General features: G+C 31.7%; 1 protein-coding gene across 3 annotated transcripts in view; it reads left to right on the forward strand.

Annotated features, from left to right (window-relative positions):
- The first annotated feature begins 696 nt into the window (after window positions 1–696).
- The window catches only part of LOC129810204 (tyrosine-protein kinase receptor torso), a 58152-nt gene continuing 39295 nt past the window's right edge, over window positions 697–19553 (forward strand). For 2 of the 3 annotated variants that reach the window (XM_055860528.1, XM_055860529.1), the window contains exons 1-2: window positions 1582–2232; window positions 14516–14782. In XM_055860528.1, coding sequence (XP_055716503.1) covers window positions 14573–14782 — 210 coding nt within the window. In that variant the 5' untranslated portion in view covers window positions 1582–2232; window positions 14516–14572. Of the gene's footprint in view, window positions 2233–14515; window positions 14783–19553 lie in introns of all 3 variants that reach the window. The other variant, XM_055860526.1, reaches the window with a different exon arrangement.

Below are 19553 nucleotides of genomic sequence, written 5' to 3' on the forward strand. Positions count from 1 at the left end.
CTGACAAAATTTGCTCCAGCAATTTTGAGAATCTCCACAAAATCGACTTTTATGGTTCCGGCACACCTTTTAGATCAGGAAAATTTCATGAAGTCGAATTTCAGATCCCTTTCTTTCTCACATGCTTTGAATATGTCTATCTCATTCTCTTGTACTCTTCTTCTTCTTTTTAACATCACTCCAAATTCAATTTAGCTCAATCGAATTTGGTATGCGAAAGAATGAGATAGTCATATGCAAAAGAAGTGAGAAAGAAAGGGATTCGAATTTCGACTTCATAAAATTTTTCTGATCTAAAAGGTGTGCTGGAGTCATTAGAAAATAATTCGAAAATCACATTTCTTTCGAGATATAAGAAAATAGTCTTCTGCAATGTTGTAGAGCAGTAAATTTCCTATAAGAATATGCTCATTATAAAACGTTTAAGTTTTCTCAGAGCTCGTGAAACAATTAAATATGCGTTTTGACAAGTTTTGCCCCAGTCTCCCCTACTCCTTGACATTCACACCCCCTACCTTTCCTCTCAATATTATTCCGAGAAGTAAATTATTCCTAAAGTTATAGGGGTTTCAAATCTTAAAAATCCTATGCTCAACATGTAAAATATCAGCATTAACCCTTTAAGGACGAGAAGGTTTAAAATCGGGGATCAGAAAAAATCACTTTTTCTGACTTTTGTGCAAAACGTAGCTTTAGAAGGCCGTAGGAAAAATTTCATTTTTGGGTCACCGGTGACCCAATCGTCCTTAAAGGGTTAAATTGCTCTCCTGCAAAGTTGGCCATTCACGACTTATTCGTTTTATATTCTGAGCCTTCGATATAAATTCGAATTCGAGTATTCCGCAATGCCAGGATGCTTTGCCATACATTTATTTCATATTTTTCCTAAAGAACAAATTCCTGGAAATCCCTTGTAGATATCAAAATTAATGAAGTGGAAATATGATGTATGTTTCCATAAACATTTTCATCAATATGAAGTGCAATTTCTATTAAAATTACTTCACTTCTCCGCATTGGAAAATAAGCCTTTTGCTTAAGAAATTTGTGGAAGAATTCAATGGGAAGTAGCCAGAGGAGTAAAATTCGTAGACCCATGTCTAAAAGCTTTCAAATCAGTTTCCCGGAAAATCCTCATCGTCTGCATATACCAAAACAGATACTGAAGGAACAGAATCGAAAGCTCATTCACTCTGCCGCATATTACAATGCTTCCATTACGGAAATATGATTTATAGGTAGATGCGAAGTTTCCTATAACTTCTGTGAAAATCATATGGAAATCCTATTGTTCTAAGTTTTAAGCTCTTGTGGGTTTCGGACAAGGTGAACTATTAGATGTTCTTCCCCGCAGGAACAAAGAGCTTTAGGAGGAGGAAGAGCAAAGCTTAACATATTCTTTGGCAGAAGGGATTAACGCTGCAATTATTACATATTCCACTGATTTTTTCTATTCATTCAAGTTTGATTTTCAGATCATGCGTGTTTTCCTCGAATATTTCATTCTTGGACGATGTGTGATTGTGAGTGGCATAAATGTTGGTGTAGGTTGAGGAAAGTACTTTACAAACACCATGGAGAAGTGCTCCAGAGCGAGAGCGAGAGAGAATTGGGAGCTTAAAGCTCTTTGGGTAGGTTTTGGAGTCCAACCAGTTCAATCGGTCACCAGTTGAAATCCAACCACGACGTGTGATGGTTTAGTGTCTTCTGAAAGAAGTCCTTTCCAGTCAAAAGAATCAAACACCATTCATCAAGATCTTCTCTTAAGAACGTTTCAAAGGATTAATTGTGGTTTTAAGGATTATTTTATGGTGCAAAAGTTGTTTCAAGAGCAATTTAATTCAAGGTATGAGCATTTTGCAAAGTTCTAGCTCACCTGTTGAACTCCAAGTGAAAAGTGATTAAGGTTCTTCTTTCAAGTGAAAAGTGACTACCAGTATTTCTCTTTCGTGATCTCTTGTGAAAAGGAAGAACTTTTATGAAAAAAAAAGTTAAATTCATTGAAGAAGTTGTGTTGAATGTGGAATTTTTAGCAAAATAAGAAATGGTACTAAGTCTTCTCCAATCTCAGTGGATGAAAAAAACAGTGTTAAAAGGAAAAACAGCTCCCAAAGGACGTTAAGGATATTTTTTTTTGTGTTGTGCAAAAGAAACATTGCAAATTAAAGAAGGAAGCCCCAATTGAAACATCACAAGCTAAGGAGTTTCCAAGGAGAAAATTAATCTCTATAGGTGAGTAATTTTGAAAGAAGAAAAAGATCACCCAAGAAGCATTAAATTCATTAAAGACCATTTTAAATATGTAAATGCGAAATTATATCAAAGGACACGTGAAGACTGTCTAAAAGCTCCTGAAGAATTTGCACTGATTCTTTCAAGTGAAAATGGCGCATTGTTCCTTGGAACAAGTTAAAATTATAAACTTCTTATGAACGTTTACAAGGGGAAACTCGAGAACTTCTCATTTCTGTTTTATTAATCTCCTGATAAGAATTTATTCAAATTTTCGGGGAAAAATTATTAGTATAAACGAAAAAATATATGCTAATTTTATTTCGAATGAAGTATAGTGGTTTGTTGTAAATAAAATTTGAAAACGTTCGTTGGAACATTGCCAAGGACAATAATCGTGAGTTTTCTTTGCCATTCTTTGCAAAGGACCTCGTTACTTTACATTGTATTTCAATTCTTGAGAATTAGCTGAATATTCTTTTGGTTAAAAATTTAAGAACGAAACAATTAAGTACAGTGGGACCTCGATAGAGTCAACTAATTATTTCCAGGCCTGTTGAATCTATTGGATTTGTTGTCTCTATTGTAGTCCGAAAAAATCAATTAAAATGTGAAAGTTTGATAGAAAGGGGTATTGTTTTATGTTTGTTCTAGATCACTGATAAATTCAAAACGATAGTCGAATTTTCACTTAATTATCCCATAAATTCTACACTCTTTGGTCCAAAAAAGTCATATATATGGGCAAAAGTTGAGGTTTAATGACAGATTTTACGGAATGTTTTTATTTTTTATTATTAGTAAATATCTTAAGTATAAATTACTCACCATGTGGTAATATTGAGGTCCACCCACGTTGTTAAGATAAGGAAATGGTATCCTAAAGATTTCTTTTTCCCTTCTTTTCTTAAAAGCTCCGGTAAATATTTAATTATTGAAAATTCTATAATGCAAATAACATTAACTAGAATTTATTTTAAACTTTTAGTGTATAAAAGAAGAGATTGAAAGTTCTTTTCATTATGCCATGGTTCTAAACTTCACAAAAAGAGCAATAAAACCAATTTTTGTCATTTCCTTCATGTTCTGTAAAATATGGGCGCTAAATGATTAGAGATATCGACATGAAGTCTTTAGATGACCCCCTAATAAGTCAACCTGAGGATTATTAATATGACCCTCATTTCCTCCCTACCCTTCCCTTCCCACTAAGATCGGTTTTGTTTGTGATTATAGGGAATAACGTCATACTGCTTTTTCGGAAGATTGAGGGGAAGGGTGGGATGGAAATTAGGGTCGTATTAATAATCTTCCAGTTGACTTATGGGGGGTCTTCCGAAGACTCCAAGTCAATATCTTTAACCATTCAGAACTTTAATCTTAAATGTTGAAAGAAGGGCGTTTTAATCGTTTTTTTGCTGATCACTTTTAATTTTCTGTCGCTTATTTTCTTTTTGATCCAAATTTTCTTAAATCAAAAATGTAACTTAAAATTAATTTACACTTTTTCTTTAGAAGGGTAATTTTTATGGTCGTTTATCATATACATTTTTTAAACAAGTTAGTTCTTTAAAAAGTTCGAATAAATTTAGAAAAAGTTTCTTCACTATGTTGTACTCAAAAAATCTAGAATCCTGTACGTTTTTCCTTACATTACAAATTTCTTTATATAGCGATCATATGCTTAATTAAAAAAAATTTAAGACAAGAGAACTTTCAATCCGTCAAAACGCTTAAAATCTCGAAAAGAAAGTAATTTTGTTGAAAAATGATTACACGGTTAATATACGAATTTTATCATAATTATTTTATCATAATATTACCATGTTACTTACATAAATGTTTTTCTTGTATTATAAACGTTACATTGATACACCAAAACACTGATTTTAATTTCGAAAAAATCATAATAAAATCACATAATATTATTATAGTTTAATAATAAAGGAAAAGTTGACTCTATCGGAGTCCGTAGAGTAAAAAAATAGCTGTTGACTCTATTGGAAATTGACTCTATCGAGGTCCCACTGTATTTCCATATTGCATGTCCCCTACAGAGAGGGCAATATGGGTAGTATTTAGTAGAAAATTATTTTTAGGACACGATTATGTTGATCGTCAAATCCTTGTAGACATCGTTGTAATCTTTCAACGATTTTTTTTAAAATTTATTCTTTACAATTCTCCAAAAAACTTCATTTATTACAAATTTATGTGAAAATATTATTTGAAAAAAAAATTGCATAAAACTATTAACTAAATTGGATTATTTTAACAAGACTTTAATAAGTTCATAGCACTACAATATGTTCTATTATACTAATCTAATGGGTTATTACGTCTCTTAATTATTTAAAATTCATTTTAAAACAAATTACGAAAAGGATTGAAACAAGTATAATTGGGGAAAATGCATATGTTTCAATGAGATTTACCAAAATCCTCGAGACAAATCCTAGAGATATTATTTCAAAGTAAACAATTCATTTTAATCTGATAAAAATTACATACCTTACGAAGCCATTAAAGCCTAAAGATGGACAAAAGTACTGACTCTACCCTAGAATATAATTCTTCTGTGGTGCTTCCTCAATATTATCTTATTAAGTCTAATTTGGTGTATTTTTTGTCTCTATGAACGATAGGGACAAAAATAGCTAAAAATTTCAAGTAATTTTTCTGACGATACCAATAACTGATAATTTTCATTCTAATGAAAAATATTATGTTTGAGTATTGTAGTTTCTTTTTCCAAAACGGTTTTGCTTAAAAAAAAACTGGAAGTATAAAAAATAAATCGATCACTCAGAATAAGACACGAATATCTCGCAGTAGGCAAATTTTACAGGAGAGCGATTTGAAGTTGACATTTTACATGCACAGTATAGGATTTTTGAAATTTAAAATCTCTATAACTTTGAAAATAATTATCTTTTATGTATAATATTCACAGGGAAGGTAGAAGGTATAAATAAGTATTCGAAAAGTGAATAAAATGATTTATCTAAAAAATCAAGTTGTTCAACTTATATTCTGAGTGGTCGAAATAAAATTAATTTTCAATATGAGAATTTAAAAGTTAGTCATTTTTGAGCTTAAAAATTTACTATATACAGCAAATAGCTGGAGACTTACAAAAAATATCCTAGATTCATTCGACCTTCTACTTTACAATTATGTACAAACATAAGAAAAAAATAAGTTTAGGTGGTCAGGAAAAATTATTTTCTTTATGGGACACCGGTATTCCAATCGTCCTTAACAGCTGAATGTTGAAACGAAGAATAACTTCAGTTTAACCTTAGATTAGCGTTAGTCTAGAGTTAAAATTAAGCTAGGTTTAAATATTTTTTCGTATGCAGAAACGTGGAATAGTGCTTTAGCGTAAACTGTTTTTGTCATACGGCAACCCCATATTTTGGCATTTCTGGCATGCCAGAAAATGTCAATTCGTCAATGTTTTTGTTCGATTTAGCAAGATTACACGGCTTTTTCTCATTATTTGGTAATCTTGAACCACCAGACTTGCTAAAAATTCTCTAAAATAAAATAGGAATCAATATTGTGGATGTGTAAGAATGTGAATATTTTCGGGGTACAAAAAAGTGCGACTCCCGCGACTCCTGCCTCAGTGGCGACTCATTGAAGTCGCATATGGTGGATGTTTCTTTTTATTTCAGGCAAAATTGGCTTTTTTAGAAGCTGTAAAGAGAGTGAAAGCCTTATTTCTTTTCATTAAATCCATTAAAGTGCAGATTATATCAATTTGGTATCATTTAACAGTATTTTCGAGAAGAATTTACGGATAGATGTGGACAGGTTTATTCCATCTTTAAGCCAAAAATTATACCTCCGAAATCGGGGGTCTAATTTTTGGCTTAAACGTTAATCCACTGTTTAAATTTATTGTATTTCTCGTTCAAACATTAAAAAACGGTGGATCATCCTCGAATTATCTTTATACTTCGATTCAACATTCAGCTGTAAAGGGTTAACAATAAATTACAAAGACAAAGTGTAAGTGCATTTAGGCTAAATTCCTTTACGTTTTTGAAATTATTGTTTACACTTGACTATACATTCAACTCTTTATTATTCTGATGATCAGATGTGTAAATGACACATAAAAACCTATTCGTGACGTTTTTTTTTAAGATGTCACTAGTGTTTGATAGCTGTCATTCGGCTACCGAAGGCCTTAGAGAGCTTAAAAAGTTTTTTCTTAATTTCAAGCAATTGATCTTTCTCATATTATCTATTTTTGATTTCAAAATTTCTGGATAACAAATTCAAAACAGAATCTAATATAAAAACTGGTAAAATATTCAAAATAATAATAATAATAATGCAGAGAACGAAGTTGACATATCGTCGGTTGCGTCTACCTCTGTCGTATCTGCATTTGTTTTGTATCTGCATTTGGTGCAAGCTACAATACAGATGTCCCCTCTTGCGTAAAATGCTGACACAAAAGAAATGCAGATACGACAGAGGTAGACACAACCGACGATATGTCATTTGCACTCACAGTCATCCGGATATGGAAGAGCTATGTGTAAAACTACGTTCACCGTATTTTAAATAAATAATTATTTCTTTAAAAAAATGGAGAGATAAAAATTATTAAATAAGTTTTTAAAAAATAATGTAAACTTTATTAATATATTTTTTTAGAGTTATCTTACAGTATGGGAAGGCATTCAAGCTTTGCACACACTCTGCCTTGGAACACTTCATTTTTTTTTTATTCCTAATGCATCTGACCTATTTCTTCAGGAAATGTATCTTAAGACTAGCTATTACAATATAATGTTATATTAGTAAGATCCATTAAAAGGATATGGGAAAAATATCAAGTGTTCGAAGCCAGAGTGTGTGCGAAGCCTGAAAGTCTTCCTTTACTGTATATCACTTTCTTTAAACGACTTTTATTTCAGGCATTTAAATGGCCAATATTTTTGGCGAATTTTGATTCTAATTCACTCAGTTCATGTTACTTGGGCTTTTCTTCTATTTTGTGCCATATTTTTTTTTCCAAGAAAGTCACCTTATAAGCCATTAAAAGATATTTTAATAAAAACAAAACATCAAAAGAATGAAATATATCTTTTGATCTTTTTATCCCTTATTCCCAGTGAATCGCCATTGAGACGACAAATCCTCTGAATGTGATGCGATAATTTCTTTTATCCTTCAGAGAGTTTTTATATTTGTGTAAAAAATCAAATACTTTAAGATACGAATAGAGTTTTTTGATTAAAAACCGAAGTAATAATGACCCTTACGCAGAACTTTGAATCTTTACAATCTATAATAATGGAACTTCCCAACTAAAAGCAGAATTCTTTAGCAAAACTTAAGATTGTTATTAATTTTGCAGAAAAGTTATACATCTTTCAGATCACAGAGTGCACAAAAATTGTTAGAAATCATTAAAGAGTTTGTAAAATATTGAAGTTAAAGTGTTGCAAATTCTATTCATGACTCTGGGGCACTTTTCCATGGTAAATACTTTCAAAAGTTATATTGCATTTTTTTTTCACTCAAGTTGCACCAAATTTGATTTACAGATTATGATAATTTGTGCAAATGGCATTTTCTAGGAGGGCACAGTGCAGAAGTGACAATATGTAATTCAATGTGAAAGAAAAAAAGCCACGGATTGAGGAGAAAATGTTGTAAAGAGAGGCAGAAAGCAATATTTGATTGACACACCTTCGATGGTTTTGCGATTTTAGCTGTCGATTTTCAATCCATTTTTTTTTGTTCAAACGTAAGCAAAAATAGCAAATTTATGAGGTATTTCTGTATTAAAAAAAATCCTTCACTTCCTTTCTAGAATTTCCTTGCGTCAACAAAATCATGTCAAAACTGTCACAAAAACAATCCAAGAGAGCTTTTGTAACTCGATATTCATTTTCAAACGGTTTCCCAGGAAGAAATTCCGATATCAAATTATATTCGCATAAATTAATTCAATTATTCACTAAAGCAAGCAAGAAAATACTGACTGAATAAATGTAGAAATATTCAATTTTTTTATTGGGAAAAAACATCCCTTCGATTACAATTCGTTTAGTAGGGGAAGGTTTTCAGGGTTCGCATACATTCTGGCTTCGAACACTTCATATTTTTCCCATAATCCTTTAATGAATCCGACCTACATATTTATGATAATTAGGTTAGATTCATAAAATTAATATGGGAAATATCCAAATTGTTCGAAGCCAGAGTCTGTGCGAAGCTTTCCCTTAAGGCTTCTACACATTGGAAGCACTTTTCGTCAAAAATTGCTTTTTTGAAGGAAATTTTCTGTACTGCTGTCGGTAGAAATGTCAAAATTCTGTCAAAAAAGCAATTTTTGATGAAAACTTCTCCCAATGTGTAGAGGCCTTTATGCAAGATAACAAAAATCTTAATGATTCATCAAGAACATTAGAGTAAAGAGAGGTAATCCGGATACTTTTCATAGTGCGACTTTAACGCTTGTTTTTGGACTTATGAAATATTTTTTCCCCTTTCCAAATCAATAGAATTATTCTTTGTTTCATTTAGAATCATGATAGAAAAAGAATTTTAGGAATAATATTGAAGAAAATTGACTGACAGTCACAGTTTGATGATTACACCAAATATTATAAAGCGTAGCAATATGCAATGCATTATGAGCTAGGCAGGATCTACAGCTTAAGTCGAGAAATGGCTTAACGTAAATAATCAAAAGAATGAATAGACTACAATTCGTCTCTAGACTTAAGCCGTAAAGGTCTTGATGGACCTGAGGATTAGCCGAAATAATGGTTAAACTACTTTTCCATCATTTTTCACTAAGCCGTGTTTCGACTTAAGTCGTAAGTCAGTTTAGGACTTAAATCGGTCAAGGGTAGTCTTGTTAGCTCAGATTCTTTACAATCTCCAGCTTTTGTGGTCACAGGTGAAATCCGACCTCGTCAGATCGGGCCCAAATTTTGGATTTACATGTCTTGACACTTATAGATCACGAATATCATGTGTGCTAAAATCGATTTTCGTGGACGTCCCGTCCGTCGCATAACCACTTCTGGAGAGAGAACGGAGAGAGATATCGACAAGCAGATATCGGCAAAGGCTAAATACCGATGGGCCGCTAGAAGTAGATGATGTCAGATCCACCACCCTAACCCCCTGTCCGCCATTTGGGAATACCCCAAAATTTTGTTTTTTCCAATAACTCAGCCCCTATGGCATCGATCGATCTCAAATTTTAGTATGTTATAGCTGGGCCTAAGACCTTTCGATTTAAAAAAAAAATTAAGCCCCCGATCCCCCTGACCAGAGCTAGAAGGGGTCAATTAATAAATTTTCAAATGGTCACATCTCCAGTTCTAATTATCGGAATTCGAAAATTCGAAAGTACTGCGGTGACCGAGAACCGTTTGCTCGACGCGATTCTTTACCCCCAAAATTCAATTCGCAATCAAATTTTCACGCATTCCGAGTTGTACGCATTTCGAGGTCGCCTGTAAAGAATCTCGACTACCATAAGCTTATCTGGGCTTATCACTGGTTTTTTTTTGTCAGTACTCCTTACAATAGTTGACTTTATCACTATCACTGACAACGTTTTCTCCCGCGAGAGGACACTGTTTTCTACTTCTACCGCAAGTGGCGCTGGCAACTTGTCAGAACTGTTCAGAATTATTAAATTTCAAAGTTTCAGTTAAAAAGCCCGACGTAATTAAAATTCATAAGAATTTTCCAAAGCTCTTTCTTAGCTCTTTTTTTCACTATCTCTCTTTAATCCGAGGATTCTATTATATAATTATAGCTTTCTCTGCAGAGTCCGAGCAACAAAAAGTATTTTTACGTCATGGAAAATTCCACATAAATACCTATTTTCACAGCATAAAATCCTGGTTTTCCTTTTTTTTTTTAATTTATTTCCCAGTTTACAAAATTGTAGGCAGTGGTAAATTCATGTACATCTTTGATCCTTCGTGTCTTTTGCAGGCACAGCAACGGAAGATTTTCAAGTAATTGGCTTTCACCGCATCAGTTTGATATGTTTTGGTAGTCTGTGTTTAACAATCTAATATTTAAGCGTAATTCAAACACGAAGAAAAGGGAATTTGCTCTCAACATGCCACAAAATTAATAACAGTGAAAATGTTGTGGCTCTATTGAAAACATATCCCAGGAAACGGCAGTGAAAATTTCTTAGAAGTATCTTCAAAATAATTATTTGTACTATACTGGCTCGAAACTAAAGTATTCTAATTGGACTCTATTTAAATTAATTTCCCATTATGATTAACCTACTTTCTGCGAAGTAACTTCAATATCAATAAAATTGTGGTCCAAATGATGCAAACACTCCTACTTAAAACAGAAACAATTACGAAACTTTAGTTAATAAGTGCAGTTTTTGGATCGCTTTTCACAAGGGAAATAAATTTTAATTACATTTATTGCAATATTATAATTTTGATTATTAAATAGCTGAGATATTGTTTCTTGAGCTGAATACGAAATAATTAAATTCCATGAAACAGTTTTGTACAATTTTGCGAAAAAATGTTAATTAATAAAATAAAATTTAATAATAATTAAATGCCAGCGTGACATTTTTGTCTTTTTTGAATAAAGTAATAATTGTACCAATAAAAAGTTAAGCTTTCTCACAATACAGTTTTTATAAAAATTAAATAAACACTTTAAAGGTTTTAAAGCATAAATTTGGGATATGAAAAGGCAATTTTAAAATTTATTTTAAAGGATCAAGCATATAGCAACATTACCCAAATAGCACCGCATGACTAAATGCATGACATTAGGTATAATAAATAACGCCATTTGAACGTCTTTAATGCACATAATCCTACACCGAGAAAAAAAGAGGGTGCGATTAACTTTTTTTCCTCATAACTGTAACACTTTTCAGGTGTAAAAATATATCAACATTTTTTAATGTTATTTTTACACATTTTTAAGGGTAAAATTAACATGAAAAAGGTTTACTTTAACCCGAATACACCTAAAAAGGGTATAATTTACACCGATTTTGCATCAATACTGCAGGGTAAAATTAACATTTCCGGAATGTTATTTTAACTTTTTCGGATTTCTCTCAGTGTAGTCATTTAGATTGTGTAGTATTTTAACAGCAATTAAAATTGATATATGGGGAAGTGGGGCACCTTTGAAAGTGGGGCACCTTTAAAATCCATAAGGAACATAGAGAAAAAAATGAATTGTCCGAAGCTTGGATCGTCTGAACCGAAGCAGGGTCGTAGCGCTTGGGGGGCCTTGAGAGGAAATGCCCTACCTTAAAAATTCCAATGCCCTGCCCTAAGCTTAAAAACCAGAAACTAAGATAATGCTCTAAATAAACTGTTCGTAGTATGATATGGTAGAGAAGAAATTAATCTACTTATAAATGGCCTGATACATCTAATCTAATAGAGCTATCGTTTGAAGTACTCAATACAATTGGTTAAAATCGTATGGAAAGTCAAACGTTTGTGAAAAATTTAAATATTTTCTCAAACATCTTAAAAAAATAAAATAGAATATTTATCCATCAATTTTGGCATTGTTATTAATGTATTTAAAATTGCAATTATTTGATGAGTAATTAATTGAAATAATGTTTTTCAACGGTTTTGAGCAAAACAAGCGTAAAGATTCTTACATTTCTTACATAAGAAACTCAATATATTTCCTTTTCTCATTTGCGCATTCCCAAGATAGTTAAGGGATTACGTAAAAATATTTAATTTAAGCTTTTAGGCATATAAATGTACAACATAACCTATGTTGAAAGGAAATTAGAATAAAATCTGCTGTTTTTTTTGTCAATTTTGACCCAGGTAAGCCATTGAGTAGAGATTTCCCAGGCGAACATTTGACCATGTGTGAAAATCCCGTTGAATCATTCCTAATAACGGGTTTTCAAGGTTATAGGATAGAAAAACTCTAGAGAGCGTATTTCTCATCCGAATGGTATCATGTTTGAGCTTGTTGGAAAGGTCTTGGAATTTCTGATAAAACTGATCTAGCTCCAATTGGTTCTGAACTGGTAATGTACGGTTCATAACCGATAACTAATTTTTGTCAGAACATCAATTGAATTTCCTAAGCTCCTAAGCTATTTTGGGTGATCTTTTGAGTGATTCAATCTCCCAAGGAGCATTTGTCACTATAAATGATTAGAGATGTCTAACATCTATACGAAAACGATGACGAAAACTTTACAAATTTCTTCTATATAACAGTATAAAAGAGGTCCATAATTGGGTGAATGGGGAATTTTTACATACGAAATATAACAATTTTTCATATTAGACATAATCACGTCATCCGGTACGGTAAAATGTATCGATTATCACTAAATAAGATAGAATCACTCTGTAATACCAATCTTATAACTATCGACTGAACAACTGTTATTTCTTTTGTATTTTTCTTTAAGATTTGCTCAAATATTTTACTCGAATAAATATTCATTTATCTTTGATAATTCAGTCACATTTTTTGTGCCTCGTGCACTTTTATTGCGTATGAAAGTTTAATGCAATAACTGTTCTTCGTCAGAGGATACAATATTAGTGAACAAAATTTCATTCCCGACTTGAAATTCTCAAGGGACAGCTAAGAAATTAAAGAAAACAAAATTGAATGAATTTATGGCTTTTTCCATGACATCATTCAAAAAACTTATAGTTTTCAAATTTTTACAGCAAGTTTTGATAGAATACAGTCCTTTTAATCCTATTCTGGACAAATATCGTTGCACTGTAACGTTTTGTGAATAATTTCTCCATTAATTTGGGTTTGGCAGCACCAATTTTCTGTATTTTTCCACGCCATAATATTTTCTTTGATCCGAAAAAATAAAATCAAGATATTATAACCCGAATAAGTAAGAAAAGTAGACAATAACACTTTTTTATATATTTTAGTGATTATACTTATAAAATGTCGTTCATTATATTAACATTGTATATTTCTTACATCAATAATATCACTACACAATAAAAAATGTCATAGCACTGAAATTTTATGCATTTCGTGAACTTTTTCTGCATTCTGGATACTCCTTCTGCAATTTGGTTTCACAACAGAAGACCAGGAAGTTGTCCTAATGCTTGTAGTTTCGCTACAATGCAATTAAAGAAGAAAAATGTTAGCTTTCACAAACAATGTATTAATTCGCTATTTTTCCATCATTTACACTTACTTTGCAAAATTTAATGCCTTCTATCTATGTACTCGACTCTAATGTAGACCCCGGCGCCCTTCAAGACTCTAACTTATATTAGACATCACTTTTTCCACAAATTTTCACTGGGAGATGAAGATCTGCTTAGTAAACAAAGCAGAATTTGACAATCTGACAGCGTCATACAAAAAGGACAAAAGTTGCATACAACTTGTCTTTTTTACGGAACAAATGTAACTAAAAAATATCAAAACATGATGTTCATACAATTTCACGACAATCATTGAACATAACAGCAATAATATATAAGATAAATATACTTTCGATATTTTTGACATAGATTTATATATTTTCACTCAAAAATAGATTATATTATGACTTGTTTACGGATATAAAAACATTTAGTCGTAATTTTAAAGAGAAATACCCACATATTAACAGGAATTTATCAAATAAAATGTATTATACTTTATTAATAGAAAATAACTGATATTTTCTACGTATTTTTAAGTTATTTTTCTGGCATACAAAGCACATAATTTTCAGATAATATACTTCCATCATGTTTATACATTATATTTTTTAGAAATAGCTCGTTTACGTTGAAAATATGTTGGTTACATTTAAGACATACATTATTTGGATATCAAATGCCTCCTGAGCTATTCAATAAATCGGCTGAGAACCGGGAATCGTAAATGATGCGAAAATAATGTGAATTTTCTTCTAGTTTCCCTAAGACACTTACACATTTCTATTAAATATTAGTTGGCTTATCATCAATTATTTATGATTATGTGATAAATATTTGTAAGTCTCTTTGGAAAAATAAAAGAAAAATCACGCGATTCTAAGGCATAAACGTTCGAAGGGAGATTACTTTCCACCTACTTTTGAGGCATAGCATCTAAGTCATCACATTAGAGCACTTTGCAAAGCCTAGGACGCTTTGCCACTCCTTTTATCAATTATTTATGCGATGTAATTGATGATTTATTCCTGTGTCAGATGGAAAATGTGCGTGATTGAGTGGCTACCTGAATCCCTGTAACACTTTCTGTCTCTGTATTTTGTCCAATTCAGGAACAAATGGGTTATTTTAATTGACCCATCAACGTGACTTCTGTGCCGAGGGATTGAATGGGGAAGTGGACAACGTCAGAGGATCAAACAATTTCATCAGACATGCATATTGTCGTGATAAAGTACATACAGCTCTTCTGTCTCACGGTCTTCGTCACCAACAACATCAACTGTGATCAACTGTTGCTGCAGAACGCCAAGGAGGACCAATCCCTCTACTCTGACGTCTCATGCACAGCCAATTGTCTCAAAGACAATCCATTAGAGGTGAGAAAATTCCTCTATTTTCCCTTAATATTGTTTTGCTCTTACACCGCTTGGGGATTGGACTGGGGCTCTCTCTGGGATGGTTAATATTTGATACTTATTAGTGATGTTGTGTTATTTGAACACTGGTGACGCAGTGCAAGTAATGGGATGAACAGGAAGCTGACTATTTGAACATGTGCTTAAGAATTTCATTTCAGGTCAGGTATTCAGCCATGCAGAAAAGAATATAAGCTCAGGGGCGGGAGGGGGGGCTCAGGGAAATGCCAGCAGCTTCAGGATGCCATTTCAAATCCTGTAAATTTATTTGGATTACTAAGAGGTTACCTCTGTACTTGGGAAGTGTCTTGAATTTTGGATAAAGCTAAACAAACTTTAGCATTGATTTAAATTTTTTTATGATGCAATTCATTATTGGAAATTAATTCTTAGAAATTTTTTTGAATGTTTTCTGAAGATTCTGAATGATAAACATTGGGTTCTTTTTCTTCCAATCAATTGGTACTCGATTGTGATTACATGGCAGAAGCCCAAGGCTATGTTAAAATTGTTCTAAAGGAGCTTACCTCTTTCAGATAAAGATAATCAATTTTAAATTCTTTTTTTATGAGAAACCCCATAACGATTTACTTACATAGTCTTTAATTTTGTTTTATTAAATATTCTTAGCGATTTTTTCAGAATTCAAAATTTTAATGAAATCATAGTAAGAATGAGACTGAAAAAAGACAAATAGGGATTGTGTTTTGTTAACTACTTTTTTACCTTGTTAGTGATAATACTGATCTTCTAATTGATAAACGGTCCCCTGAGGGGAGATCAACAGAATTCGCAATCAAGATAAACAAACGCATTTTGAGTTAAAAATGCAAAGAGTTCAATTAATATTTTTTTTTAGATTGAATTCAGGTAAGACTTCCAGCAATTGATCCTGAAATATTGTCTTTTATCTGAGGATCTGTTCAAAAATCACAAATTAGGCGTGGTCTATTTCTCCATGGGCGTGGTCTCTAATCCTGAAATTCTTGGCAATATTCAGATTTTGTGGCCTGAGGTGAAATTTATTTCATTCTATCGTTTTTCAAATCAGAATCCCTGAATTTGTATTGCAAAACATTAAATTATTAATATGATTATGCTAATTTGTGAGATTCCTCCATTTAAACCAAAGATATATAGTGCAACTTTGAATAAAGCTTGAAACTTTAATGGAAATTTACCACAGAACAGCTCTCGGGATTTATCTCCCATAATTCCTAAAGTAATCCTTTTTGATTTGACTTAATTTAAATAGAAAACTCTCAAATCGTTATATTCAGTTTATTAAAAATCTTAATTCTTTCAATTAGTTTCGAAGGAATTTAATTTGATACTCGAGTTAAATTGATAAAGACACAAATTGTTGTTGTCCATGTATAGGATAATTTAATCCATTATATCAATTTTAATTTCATATATTCCATATAAAGTTTTCATCTAATAATCTAATTTATTCATTTTAAATGCTATAAATACAAACTGCAAGCTTCAATTCTTTCTGTAGTTTATTTTTAATCCCTGAAGGATGCAAATTTTAAAATGACGATGATATTTTTTTTAAATAGTCGCTGCAGGGGTTCAATCCGGATTAGTGCAGCTTACATACAATTTATATCCTCTCTGAAAAATACATTTAAAAAAAAATACAGAAGAGATTAAACATATTTTTTCAATTGGAGGATTATGCCCAACACACAATAACTTTTGTTTGTAAACATGTTTTCAAAATTTCCTATGAGAGTGAAGGAGATGACTAGATCTAGATCTCACTCAGTCTTATTGAAATGTCAAAATCATGTTTACAAAACAAATGTTATTGTGCGCTAGGCATTAGTGTATAATCTTTCTCATTTGTTTTATTTTTATTTTTTTATTTGTTTTCTATTTTTCGTAATGCATATAGATTTTTTTATATTTAGTTTTTTTAAATCTCAATTAAGAATGCTACATAGAAAAAGCCTGAATGTTGCAAATGGTACAATAACCACTCTCTTCCTGACGAATATAAGGCTCGAGTTCTGCGAATATTGAAAATATTTTTCGATAATCATTAATATTTTGCGAATATTCGGCAGAAATTCGATAAATATAAGAAAGACAGAGTGCAAATTTTGCTGCAGCTTTTGATTTTTAATATGAAATCATGTCACTTCCGGTTACTCGACGAGGTCGAACGTGAAGGCGGCGGCAGACAAAAATAGAGAAGAAAAAATAAAATGTAAACCCTTTTAGAACGAATAAGAAAATATTTTTTTCATACTTCTGAATTTTTATCCCTTTAAGAACGACTGGGACACCGGTGCCGAAAAAAATTTCCTATGGCTTTCTAAAGTTATGTATTGCTCTACGAAGCCAAAAAAAAAACAGATTTTTTCCGACCCTCAATTTTTGACCCTCTTATCCTTAAACGGTTAAATACTCCTCTTCTACACGAATATCAACTTAAAAAATTGCAAACTTGAAAGAAAAACTACTGAGAGATTTTTTTTTAAACTATAGATGTTATCGTACATTTTTAAAATTTGAAATATAACCTTAAATTTTGCCGGAAAAGTCTTAAACTTAATTTGCTTTTAAAAGTTTTAAATGCTGAATTTTTATTTAAAAAACCATGTGCATAAATAGTTCTTTCTATTCACATAGTGGAACTGTGGCAAATTTCGTACAGCTTGCAATATCGGACATATTTTTTGTTTCTTTTGCTTCTCAAAATTCCATAGATTTTTTTTCAATTTACGGATTTTTAATATTCTATAAAAGCAAAAGAACGTCTTCTTTATGAACGAGATGCTGTAGAAAATTCTAAGGATTTGGTGTCCGATATTGCACATCAAGTAGTATCTCTTTTTATTATGAATAATTTCAGAGAAAATAAAAACGATAAATTACTCTACAAGGTTCTAAACGACAACTCTGAAGAGAAAATAATTTAAAAAAAATCAATTTGTATTAAAAATATTATATTTTAAACCTGAACCTAGTGCATTTCGCATATAAACATAAAATGCAAGAAGGAAACCTGGGGCAAAATGTAACATCTAAGAAATTTAAAACAAAACTGAAATTTTTAATTTTTATTAATAAAAAATAAAATAAAAATATCGATATATTGTGTCGTTTTTCAATATATTTTCTTGTTATTAACCAATTTTGAGTAAAGATAATCAACAATTAAAAAAAACTAGAAATAGTGTTAAAGCTGTATAAAAAATGTCTTTAGGCTTGAAAGGTTTTGTTTTATTGAATCTTGTAAGCTTTTCAAAAAGCCCAAAATCTTTCAATTTTGCATAAAAATTGATTTATGATTGATTTTTCTAAAGAAACATTGTAGAAAAAGCGGTGCTGGCCAAAATCCCAAAATCTATAGTCACGAAATCCAAAATTCCGAATAGGCAAAGTCCTGAAAGCGGCGAAATTATACGGAGGATAATGTTCAGGAAGTATAATTTACCAAAATACAGAAATTTCCTTTTGTTTCCAACAAGCTCGGGTAAAATCATGGGTGTAGATATGAAACTTAACATTTTGGGATTTTGCTTTTAGGAATTTTGGTCTTTTCGCCATGTTAGCGTTCAAGATTTAGACTTTCGAGATTTTGATTCCAAGATTTTAGCATTCGGGATTTTGGTTTCGAAGTTTGGCTTTCGGAATTTTGGTTTTCAGGTTTTTTTGGTTTTCAAGTTTTTGACTCATTCCGGATTTTGGTTTTCGAAATTTTGGGATTCGGATTCTTGACATTCGGAATTTTGGCTTTCGGGATTTTGCTTTTCGAAATTTTGACTATCGGAATTTTGACCAAAACCGATATAAAATTTAATAATAAAAGAACTTCAGAACTGTTGAGTTGTCCCCGAATGACCAAAGAGTGTCAGGTGCATCCGTTGAGATCTTTTGTGAACATCCTAGAACCTTCCCACCAATGCAAAACGTCCCCTACCCAACGAAACCCACAGATCTCTGACAACACTCGATCACTGAGGAAGACACGGAGCGTGTCGAAAGCTCTGAAGAAGAGGTAGTTTTTGATCCTGGGTTGAAAACTCCACAAACAGTGTTGCCGCATCCGGACGGAGTTTCCCTCTCCGAAAATACATCTACGAACTTCAGAACATTTATTAAACGCTTTACATCTGTCTAAAATAATCAAAATCGATTTAGTATTGAACGTTTGGTGCATTTTGAAAAGAGACTTCGCAAAAAGAATGATTTGAAAGATTAAGGAGCACTTTAATTTATTTTTTCATCAATTTCTTATCAATTTTAATTCGTATTTTCACCTAATTTTCCCACCAAAAAAAATTATTTGAAGTTTTTTTTTGAAGAATTATATTGTGGAAGGGATTTTTGGTGAATTTTAAAGAGAAAATGCTTTAAAATTTCAAGTTCATAACGATTGGATAAAAATGGATTTTTTGCGATTTTATTTCGAGAAAACTTTTGGTTCTTTCCTATGAAAAATGGGAATAATACTCAAAAAATGTTTTCCTAAAATAATTTTAATGGCACCTCTCTTTCTAAAATCCTGGCTGTGCCCTTGATTTTGTTCAACTTTTTTCGTAAAATTGATTCTCATTGACCCGTCTGACACAGGTGTTTCCAAAATAATTTGAACCAGAATTTGTTAATAAGAATTTGACACAAAATTGGGCTGAACTAAATTTAATTTAGTTTGATGTTGAAAAGAAGAAGAAGAAGAATGCGAAAGAGTAGAATAGACATATGCAGAGCTTTT

This window comes from Phlebotomus papatasi, chromosome 1, assembly GCF_024763615.1.
Source record: "Phlebotomus papatasi isolate M1 chromosome 1, Ppap_2.1, whole genome shotgun sequence".
Taxonomy (NCBI): Eukaryota; Metazoa; Arthropoda; class Insecta; order Diptera; family Psychodidae; genus Phlebotomus; species Phlebotomus papatasi.